The sequence below is a fragment of the Lactuca serriola genome, chromosome 5 (genome assembly GCF_051521515.1).
Source record: "Lactuca serriola cultivar US96UC23 chromosome 5, Lser_US96UC23_V15, whole genome shotgun sequence".
Classification (NCBI taxonomy): Eukaryota; Viridiplantae; Streptophyta; class Magnoliopsida; order Asterales; family Asteraceae; genus Lactuca; species Lactuca serriola.
In genome coordinates this window covers 178,863,644-178,875,963 of record NC_136412.1, presented here as the reverse complement: position 1 = coordinate 178,875,963, position 12,320 = coordinate 178,863,644, and the positions used below count along the sequence as shown (strand labels likewise).

Genomic DNA, 12,320 nt, shown 5'->3' with positions numbered 1-12,320 from the left:
TATTCAAAAAGCAGTCCTAAAACGGGGACAAACCAAAATTAATTTCTAAATCAATTCCGAGTAGGTATTTCTAGGCTCTTGATGATTATAAAGAAGAGACTTAAACTAAAAATCAATAAGTCAATGTACTTTTATTATTTTGTTTTCTGTTATAATTATAAAAAGAAATAAAAATAGAATGCTTTAATACACAAACTAATAAAAGTATGTTGCTATTAATAACCTTTGTATTTAGATTATATGTAATAGCAATGTACTTTTATTAGTTTGTTTACATCCTTCTATTTTCATTTCTTTTTTCATATTTATAGTATATATAGCATTTAATTTTTTTTAATTATAGCATTGTACTTTCAATATTATTTTGTTTTTTTGTTTATTATTGCATCGTACTTTTAATAGGAACGTAGTTTTATTATTTTGTTTTCTGTTATAACTATAAAATACAAATGAAAATAAAATGCTTTAATAAACAAGTTAATAATAGTATGTTGCTATTAATAACCTTTGTAGTTAGGTTTTCTTATATAGCAACATACTTGTATTAGTTTGTTTATAAAAAACATTCTATTTCACTTCTTTTTAATATTTATAGTATTTTTAGCATCTTATTTTTGTTTTTTTTTCAATTATAGTATTGTACTTTAAATATTTTGTTTTTTTTTTCTATTAAAACAATTTACTTTTGTTTTTTTTTTTCAATTATAACATTGTATTTTAAACAATCATATTACCTAATTAAACACAAAAACTTTAACTTATTACTAATATCATGAATTTAAAGACAAACATTTTAACTTAACAATTAAGCATTTTATCACTTTATGCGCTCTAACTAATAAACTAAACAAGTAACACAAGCATACATATTTTACATTTTATACATAAAATTTCATATCAACCTAAACAAAGAACACAATCATACATATTTCACAATCATACAAAATTTTGATTTCATATAAACCTAAACAAGTAAATTAACATTGTATACATACAATTTCAATTTCATATATACCTAAACAATTTCAATTTCATATAATATTTTATACATAATTTTAATTTCATATAACATTAACCAAGTAAATTAACATTTTATACATACACTTCAATTTCAAATGAACCTAAAAAAATACCACAATCATACATATACCAAACAAGTAACAAAATCCTACAATCATACAAGGATCAATTTCAATTTCAATTTCATATAAACTTATACGTTCAATTTCAATTTCATAAAAAAAAAAAAGCTAACCTATTTTGTTCTTCTTGCTATGATGGTCGGATTTTGATGTCAAATTTGATGGTGGTCTTTCGGTGGTTGTTGGTGGTCACTGGAAATACACAAAATCAGGAAAAAAAATGAAAAAACCCTCAAATTCTTACATGTTGTGGCGGTGAAGGAGAGAAGCTGGAAGGAGGGTGGAGTGGTCAGTGGGGAAGGCGGAAGGTGGTGAAGGATGGACGGTAGTGAAGGGCGGCAGTGGTGAACGGCTGTAAACAAAAAAAAAACCCAAACTCGGGGTAAAAACGTTGATCAAACAGCAACAAAGAATATAAGTCGGAGTAAAAAGCTGGAAGGAGTGATTATCTACTGCTTGTCGCCGATTATAGAGTGCCAATTGCAATTTTCATCGAGAGAGAAAATGGTTTCCTCGTCACTATGCAAATGAACGATGGACTGTGGACTATTAGGATATATCCCTATGCCGACGACATGTCGTCGGTATAGGGTCTACATAAACGTCGTCGTTCCACTTTTTGCTGAAACAAAAAAAAAAGTTGTATCGACGACAAATCGGCGGGATAGACATTTCACGCGGATCGCCATGTGGCATGCTGACGACATGTCATCGGGATAGCTTCCAAAAAACGACGCTGTTCTGATATTCTGCACCATGGAAAAAAATAAATGGAAAATAGATTTCTCGTCACCTATATCGACGACATGTCGTCGGCATAGGTTTTTAGAATACCACGATTAATTCGGTCGTTCTCGCTGGCAAAATGTATGGCGACGACATGTGGTCAGTATAGCTTGACTTGTAGTGATGGCCCGTCATCGGGATAGGTGTCATCATAATAGCTCCATATTCTTGTAGTGGTTTTACCAACCAAACGTAATATCATTTAAATCCATCTCTAAACATACACCATTACACCTACTAGCCAGATATCAATTGAATTGCACTCTTCTGAATACTTTCTAATTCACATCAACGCATGAAGAAATCCAAGTAACATGCCAGATGCTATTTTTGTTTTGATTCTTTCACGTCATCCATCCACAAAACAAGCAATTCGAAGCAGCATTTTGTCCAGACGATGGAGGAATTTGTGGATTGCCGTTCCATCTCTACACATACGTTACGGAAGAAAAAATGAAAAAAGCAAATTCAAAGAGTTTGTGTATTGGGTTTTAGCAAGCAAAACCGTAGATTTGGATAGTTTTCATCTATGTTGTGATAGCTATTGGCGGTGGATTCATATGGCAGTCACGAGAAACGTCAAACAACTTAACTTGACATTTTCCCCCAAGGAGAAGACTGAAGCTGTTGAGTTGCCCCATTGTCTGGTAACTTGCAGTTTCTTGGAGTTATTAAGCCTAAATTTGGGATATCGTTGTCTAAGTTTTCCGAAAGGGATTTCCGGCACTTAGGGTTCTTGAGTTGTCTTATGTTGACTTTTTGCAAGACGTTCAATTTGGTAAAAGATTTTCTCGCAAGCTGCCATTTTCTTGAGGATATCACTTTGTCGGACTGTGTGCTAAGCAAACTTGATCTTCTTTGTATTTCATGTCCGAAGCTGAAAACACTGAATATTCACTGTGAAGACAGGCGCTGTTGTGACATTAAGATTTCTTGCCCAAAATTGGTGGATTTGTGTTTAGAGGGTGATATAGCATGTAATTTTTTCTTTGAACGTCTAGACTCCTTAAAGAAAGCTGAGATTGAGGCTATTTTCGAGGGCAACACTGTGCTATGTGAGTGTAATTCAAATTTTTTTTCCTGCACACATTTTTTTTGGTGTTTTACTCAGTCCTTTATTTTGAATAAGTCCAAGGCCATGTTGGCAAATGGGTCATGTTTTTATGCAGATAGGTAGAAGTAGCTCCTTGTTTTTTGTCCTTTTCTAGCTTAAATAGTTGGCAAAGTGTACGTTGGAATTATTCCCATTCAAGTAGTTTATGAATAAAGTGAAAACTTTGCCTTCCTGTTTTGTTTTTTACATTCTTGTTTTGCTTTCCTGTCATTAGAATTGTACACTTTCTCTCTTTTGTTCCTGTTTTATACCAACATTTGGTATCAGAGCACAACCTGGTGCATGCCGAAATACCAACCCCATGAGAGAGAGATGACAGGAAACAACCACAACGAGAAGGAGGAGCAGATCATACTCCACTACCCTATGTTGTCAAGAACCAATTATGCTGCCTGGGCCATAAAAATGAAAGTATTCATGCAGGGTCAAGGAGTATGGGATGCAATTAAGCCCATAACAGCCAACACAGTGGTTGAAGTGAAGAAAGACAAGATGGCTTTGGCAGCCATCTACCAAGGCATTCCAAAAGACATGTTGCTGTCTTTGGCGGAGAAGCAAACAACAAAGGAATCATGGGATGCACTGAAGATAAGGTTTCTTGGGGCAGATAGAGTGAAGAAAGCAAGAATTCAAACTCTGAAGGCAGATTTTGAAGCTTTGAGCATGAAAGATACGGAGGTGGTAGATGAATTCGATGTGAAAGTGAGTAACATCGTGAGCAACATTCGTACTTTGGGCGAAACAGTTGAAGAGTCGTATGTGGTGAAGAAATTACTACGAGCAATGCCATCTAAATTTCTGCAGATTGCTTCAACCCTTGAGCAGTTTGGTGATTTAGATGAGATGACAGTTGAGGAAGTGATAGGAAGGTTAAAAGCTCATGAAGAAAGAATGTGGGGTCAATGTGATATTGATGACAAGAAGCTTCTCTTGAATCATCAAGAATGGACAGAAAGAAGTAAGAAGAAGATAGATGAAGACTCCAAATTCAACCACAAAGGGAATCGTGGTGGAGGCTCACGAGGACGGGGTAGAGGTCAGAACAGAGGTGGTAATCAGGGTGGACGCGGTGGTCGTGGCAGAGGCAACTCTTTTCACCAGAAGAATAACGGAAACAATGGTGGGTCCAGCAGTCAAGACAAGAGTAGTATGCAATGCTACAATTTTCAAAACTATGGACACTATGCTGCAAAGTGTAAGAATCCAAGAAAAGAAAGAAATCAAGTGAATAACTTGATTCATGAACAGCTTGACAACGAACCAGCACTTTTGTTGGCATCTTTTGATCCAACTATAGAAATTGGTGAAATGTTCTTGAATGAAGAAAACTTAAACCCACCATTGAAGACAAAAGGAGATACAGTGAAACAATCAAATATGTGGTATCGGCCAGTAACCACATGATAGGTGACAAGTACAAGTTTAGAAATTTAAACAAAATGATTCAAGGTTATGTGAAGTTTGGGAATGAAGCTAGAGTAAGAATTAAAGGAAAAGGCTCAATTGTTTTCCAGTGCAAGAATGGAGAACATCGCAAGTTAGATGAGGTTTATTATATCCCAGACTTATGTAGCAACATAATAAGTCTGAGACAATTAGCTGAAGGTGGAGATGAAATCAGAATAAAAGATCCGTTTTTATGGGTTCATGACACTTCTGGAAGGCTTTTGATGAGGGTCCAGAGATCCCCAAATCGACTCTACAAGATAGAGTTACTAGAAGTAAGCTCAAAATGCATGATTGCTGAAATCAATGAACCCACATGGCTTTGGCACGCAAGAATGGGCCATGTGAATTTTAATGCACTAAAGTTGATGTCAGAAAAGGGAATGGTCATTGGAATGCCAAGAATAAACACACCGTCTCAACCATGTGAAAGATGTCTAGTAGGGAAACAATCAAGGAATTCATATCCATTAAGAACGAATTACAGGGCAAAGAAAAGGCTAGAACTTATACATGGCGACTTGTGTGGACCGGTCTCACCTCCTACACCTGCTGGAAACAAATACTTTATGCTACTCGTTGATGACTTCAGTAAAGTTATGTGGGTATATCTTTTAAAAACAAAAGATGAAGCCTTCCAAGTTTTTAAGAACTTCAGGGCAAAGGTTGAAGCTGAAACAAGTGAAAAAGTGAAGATCCTTAGAACAGATCATGGTGGTGAATTTCTTTCAAGTCAATTCACCACATATTGTGATGAGACTGGTCTGGAACGTCATTATACCGCTCCATACTCCCCACAACAGAATGGTGTGGTGGAGAGATGGAACAGGACTGTTTTGGAAATGGTTAGAAATTGCTTGAAGACCATGAGTGTGCCTGATGTAGTGTGGGGAGAAGCCGTCAACCACGCTGTGTACATCTTGAACAGGGCAAGCATGAAAGCTCTCAAGGAATCCACACCGTATGAAATGTGGACTGGAAGAAAGCCACACGTAAGTCATTTGAGGGTATTTGGGTGTGCTGCACACATGATGGCAAGTCAGAACCATCTAAAGAAATTAGATGACAGGAGCAAAAAGGTTGTGCATCTTGGAGTTCAGAAAGACACGAAAGCATATCGATTATTGGATCCAGTAACAGAATTGATGTATGTGAGTAAAAACGTGATATTTGAAGAAAATAAGGCATGGATGTGGGAGAAGACGGCTAAGATTAAGCCGACACCAGGGATGAGTTTCACAATTGAAGGGTTTGACTTCAATGACCTTGACTATGATGAAGTTGGGCCTACCCCTGGCACCCCAGATGAATACGTAATGCCACAATCTGAAGAAGATTGGATTGAAGGAGAATCTCAGCCCATTAGCTTACAATTGGATCCACAATTGAGCCCACATGATACTTCATTAAGCCCACCGTCACCAGTGTCACAAGTCGGCTCCTCAAGTATCGCCTCGAGCTCCACAGGCGGAGGTGCGCCAAAAAGATATCGATTTCTATCGAATCTGTACGACCAAACAGAGCAGCTCATGATGGTCCACGATGAGGAGGAACCAACCTCATATACAGATGCGAAGAAAAGAAAAGAGTGGGTCAACGCCTTGAAAGTCGAACTAGCATCAATTGAAACGAATAACACCTGGAGGTTAGTCGATCTTCCAAAAGATCGGAAGCCAATTGGTTTGAAGTGGGTTTTCAAGGTGAAACGAGACCCACATGGAAAGATTCTGAAACATAAAGCTAGAATTGTGGCGAAGGATATGAAGAAGTCTTTGCACCGGTGGCAAGAATTGAAACCGTACGAGTAATACTAGCCCTTGCAGGTTGCAATGGATGGCATGTGCATCATCTAGATGTGAAATCATCGTTTTTGAATGGTAAGTTGGAGGAAGAAGTCTATGTATCTCAACCCGATGGGTTTGTAAAAAGAGGTGAAGAGAACAAGGTGTACAAACTCTCGAAGGCCCTTTATGGATTAAAGCAGGCACCCCGGGCATGGAATGCTTGCCTAGACAGGTATTTGAAGAGTTTGGGTTTTGCAAGATGTGCACAAGAGTACTCAGTTTATACCAGGAAGAAAGAAGGAAAATCCTGATAATTGGTGTGTATGTCGATGACCTCCTAGTAACAGGAAATTGCCATGAAGAATTGAAGTGTTTCAAACAGGAGATGAACGAAAAATTCGAGATGAGTGATCTCGGGCTCCTGAGTTATTATCTGGGAATCAAGGTACATCAAAATGATATAGGAATCACTCTTAAACAAGAAGCATATGCAAAGAATATTTTGACCAAGACCCGGATGTTGCACTGCAATCCCACCACAAGCCCATTGGAACACAAAGTGAAGTTAACCAAGGATGAAGATGGAGAATTGGTGGATCCAACTGAGTACAGGAGCATCGTAGGGGGACTGAGGTATTTAACTCATACTCATCCCGACATATCCTTTGTTGTTGGGGTGGTAAGCTGTTTCATGAAAAGGCCAACCACAAAACACCTTCAAGCTGTAAAGGGCATACTTAGATATGTGAGAGGCACTTTAGACTATGGTTTAGTCTATACTAGAGGAAAGGGCAAGGTTACAATCTCCGGGTACTCCGATAGTGATTTAGGAATGGATATCAATGATAGAAGAAGCACTAGTGGGATGGCATTCTATGTGAATGGGAATCTGGTTACATGGTCTTCTCAAAAACAAAGATGTGTGGCACCGTCTTCATGTGAGGCAGAGTTCATGGCTGCCACCTCAGCAACTTGTCAAGGCATTTGGCTACGTCGCTTGCTTACTGAGATAATAGGAGAAAAAGTAGAACCATCAACACTATTTGTTCATAATAAGTCATGTGGAACCCGGTGTTTCACGGCGGAGCAAGCGCATAGACATAAGATTTCACTTCATAAGAGAGAGTGTGGAGAATGGTGAAATAAAGGTATCCCATGTATGCAGTAAGAATCAAAAGCCAGACATACTCACAAAAGCAATGGCAAAACTAAAGCATAAGGAGATGCAGAACTTGATTGGAGTCAAATAGATATCAAAAGTTTGAATTAAGGAGGAAAATGTGAGTGTAATTCAGATTTTTTTTTCCTGCACATGTTTTTTTTGGTGTTTTACTCAGTCCTTTATTTTGAATAAGTCCAAGGTCATGTTGGCAAATGGGTCCTGTTTTTATGTAGATAGGTAGAAGTAGCTCCTTGTTTTTAGTCCTTTTCTAGCTTAAATAGTTGGCAAAGTGTACGTTGGAATTATTCCCATTCAAGTAGTTTATGAATAAAGTGAAAACTTTGCCTTCCTGTTCTGTTTTTTACATTCTTGTTTTGCTTTTTTGTCATTAGACTTGTACACTTTCTCTCTTTTGTTCCTGTTTTATACCAACATGCTGTTTCATGAAAATTTTCATGTCAAACCTTTGTGGATGAACCTTTACTTCTTGTGTGAGGTAGATGCTTATTCTCTTTATGCATAGTTCTTCATTTCAGTTATATATAAAAAAAATATGTGTACATTCTGCATGCAACCGCCATTACCACTTATTTTTATAAAAGAGTTGACCCAAATGAGAAAAGACTGCAAAATGTGGAAGTTGGGCTACCAACTGTTCAGCTTGACCCTTCTTAAGCATCCATTGTATGTAAGTGAAAATATGAATAGATCGCCGCCGTATTATAATAAGATTAGAAAATTAACTTTTTAATCAACTGCTGTTTCTTTTTTACTTAATGAGATCATAGCTTAATCTGGTAAATAAAGCATATGGGTGTTTCTTTTTTACTTAATGTAGAAATATTGAAGGAAAGTTGTGGATCAAAATCTATAGCTTAAATGCATAATATATATATATATATATATATATACTTTTACCTTCAGAATTTTCTAAAAACTGAACTGTTTGCAACTTTTACTGGACAAATGGAGGGCATAGCTCATAGTCTCTATACATTTCTCTATCAACTTTTTTTTTCCTTTCCAAACTTTGTATTTATTGAGGATATCCAGTCTCAGCCCATTAAACAGCATCAACATCAGCCCATGAGCAATCTGAAGATCCGATCCAAGGAGCTGATACAACACGTTTATAACTCACCTGTATATTCAAATGTATAGTCAATTAGATTCCATATTTATGCCTACAGAATAGCTCCATTCCAGCTGTATAATATGTTGTAAATAGCCTATATAAGAGATATTCATCAATGAACAAATTAATTCAATTTGACAATACAATTATTTCTCTATATGGTATCAGAGCCCCAATAGCTCCTCTGAGTTTTCTTTCTGATCCTATTCCAACGATTCTTCCATGACGATGATTGAAGTCAACACTCATACACACTTTCCAATCAAGCTCACTGCAAATAACTTTCCGGTTTGGAGGAAACAAGTAATAGCTACCCTAACTGGGTTAGGCTTGGAAGGCTATGTCACAGGCACAATCGAAGCCCCATCAAAAGTTCTACCAACTGATGCAACAAAAGAAAGTCAGTCCGACGCAACAAAAGCAAATCCAAAGTACAGAATTTGGTTTCGTCAAGATCAGATTATCCTTGGTGCCTTACTTGGAAGCTGCTCAGAAACAATTCAATCAGTTGTCTTGTCTGCCCACACATCTTATCAAGCCTTCAAACGCCTTACTGAAAGTTACGCCAGTGTTTCCCGCTCAATAATTATCTCACCGAAGTCTCGGCTAGCTAATAACCCTAAAGGCACAAGATCTATCATGGAATTCCTCCATGATATGAAAAACATAGCAGATGACTTAGCCCTAGCCCAAAGTCCAGTCGATGAAGAGGATTTAGTGGTCCATATACTAAGCCAATTAGGAGAAGATTACAACAATATCACAACTGCTCTCAAGTTTCATGATACTGCTATTACCTATCCAGATCTATTTGAAAAATTACTTGACCATAAGCGTACCCTAAAAGACACTACTGTTTCTCCTGCTATCGCAACTGTCAACAATACACAAAAGTTCATAAATCGCTATCCAACCAAATCCAGGAATGATAATCGCTACCCACAACAATTCAACAATAATCAAAATCAAACCACAGGAGCTCGTGTCTCTCGTCCAACCAATCAATACATTGGTGGTAATTCTTATTCAAAAGGTAATCGAAATTCCAGCTATTGTCAATATTGCAATATTCCAGGTCATGAAACCAAAGACTGCAGGAAGCTAGCTCGTTTTCTCAGGGAAAACAACATCACTATCTCCAATTCAGCAAGTCCAACTGTGAATACCACTACTGCTGGATCAACTTCCTCAAACCCACCTTGGATGTTTGACACTGGTGCTTCACATCATGTTGCATCTACATCTGCATCGTTTCAAACCCTCTCAGAATATGGAGGTCCTGATGAGATTGTGTTAGGCAATGGTAAAAGTCTCTCTATTTCTCACATTGGTCAATCTGCTCTCCTTACTACTTCTAAATCTCTAAACCTGCATAATGTTCTATATGTTCCAAAACTTCGCAATAATCGTATTTCTGTTGCTAAATTGTGCAAATCTAACAATGTTTCTGTGGAATTCTTTCCACACTTCTTCCTTGTTAAGGATCTTCAAACGGGCATCACACTCACGCGGGGAGTGAACATTCATGATGTCTATTATACAGCTATCAGTCACTTCGTAGTCTTCCAAGAGTCAACTCCACCACCACTTCAAGCCAATCAATAAGCTCCTTGCATCACAAGTTTGGGCATCCATCTACTAAAGTTTTCAAGTATCTTCTTAGTCGTTTAGGGTTCAGCTGTAATAAATTTTCTAATGTTTCTTTCCATTGTCATTCTTGTTCTATCAACAAAAGCCATAAATTGCCCTTTGGTGATAATTCCTTTAAAGTTTCAAAACCTCTTCAACTTATCTATTCAGATGTGTGGGGACCTGTTCAACTTTCAAATGATGGTTATGCATATTATGTCACCTTTTTTGACTATTTTTCTCGCTATATTTGGTTGTACCCAATGAAAAAGAAGTCGGATGTTTCCATCCTGTTTCCTCAGTTCAAAACCTTAACTGAAAAATACTATCAAACACCCATTGTTTCCTTATTTACCGACAACGGGGGTGAGTTTATCAAGCTCTCCTCTTACCTGCAATAACATGGTATTTCTCACTTCACCACCCCACCACACACTCCTGAACAAAATAGGATTGTCAAACAACGCCATCACCATATAGTTGAAACTGGACTTTCTCTTTTACACCATGCCAATCTCCCACTTCATTTTTGGAGTCATGTGTTTCAAACAGCAGCTCACCTCATCAATCGCTTGCCTACTCTCATACTCAACTACCAATCACCCTATGAAAAACTTCACAATGCATCCCCAGCTTATACCAAACTTAAACCATTTGGATGTCTATGCTATCCATGGCTGCGACCTTACTCACCCTCTAAACTACACCGATGATCAACAAAATGCATTTTCCTTGGTTATTCTACATCTAAGTCGGCCTACAAATGCTATGATCCTACAACCCACAAAGTATATCACTCAATACATGTTGGGTTCATTGAGCATACTTATCCCTGTCATGCTGATTCACAAATAACTTTACCCACAACTGATTCCCTTTGCTCACCATCACATACAACCCCAGTAATTTCTACCCCTGCCTTGGTTATCTCACCACCACTCTTCCCGTCATTAGCAACTAGAACTCTTCCAGGTATTGAACCAGCAGCTGCATCTCCTCAGATATTTCCAAACACTTCTCCAACCCAACAGCCCTCATCATCACCCATACACACACCACCTCAGTCTCCTACGCAGCAACCAACCACATCCTCATCAAATATTGATCCGCCTATTGTATCTGCCACACCTTATCCACAATGAAACCGAAAACGGAACTCAAAATACTTCAACAACAACCTCATAAATACTACTACCCTACATCTAATACCTACAACCCTTGAACCTACTACCCATAGTCAAGCCTCTAAAGATCCCAAATGGAGATCTGCAATGGACTCCGAGTTTAATGCACTCATTCAAAACAATACTTGGGAACTAGTTCCTGCTTCCACTCACACACCCATAGGCTGCAAATGGGTTTTTTCGAATAAAACGAAATCCAGATGGCTCCATCTCAAAATACAAAGCCCATCTCGTAGCCAAAGGTTTCTTACAACAATATGGCAAGGACTATTTTGATACTTTCAGCCCGGTCACTAAACCTGTCACTATACGCACTGTGTTATCCATTGCTCTTTCCAACAATTGCCCATTAAGACAATTAGATGTTAACAATGTGTTTCTTCATGGAACACTTCATGAAGAAGTATTTATGACACAACCACCTGGCTACACTGATCGCTAATACCCTACTTATATTTGCAAACTCAAGAAATCTATCTACGGCTTAAAACAAGCCCCACGGGCTTGGTACATCGAACTTACTACTTTCTTAATTCGGTTTGGGTTCAAAAAATCATTAGCTGATGCGTCATTGTTCATCTATCAAAATAAATCAATCACTTGTTACTTCATGGTCTATGTAGATGATATAGTACTCACCGGTAACTATTCTCGCTTTCTCGATCACTTTATCACTTCTCTAAGTGCAAAGTTTTCTCTAAAAGATCTTGGTGCATTACATCACTTCCTTGGTGTCGAAGTTATTCCTACCCCAACTGGTTTGTTTCTCTCTCAACACCGACATATACAAGACATCCTTACTCAGTTTCACATGGAAGGTGCAAAGGAAGTCTCCACTCCTCTTAGTGCTCCTGAACCTTTATCCATCACCGATCAGTCCCCCACCGTAGATGCTACCCCGTATCGTAAACTTGTAGGTTCTCTTCAATATCTTGCAT

At 37.9% G+C, this 12,320-nt stretch overlaps 1 protein-coding gene across 1 annotated transcript; it reads left to right on the top strand.

Moving 5' to 3' along the window:
- Positions 1 to 3,354: 3,354 nt before the first annotated feature.
- On the top strand, positions 3,355 to 4,446 carry LOC145049985 (uncharacterized). The gene has a single exon (XM_078998312.1). The coding sequence runs from the start codon at positions 3,355 to 3,357 to the stop codon at positions 4,444 to 4,446; it is 1,092 nt and encodes a 363-aa protein (XP_078854438.1).
- The last annotated feature ends 7,874 nt before the right edge of the window (positions 4,447 to 12,320 follow it).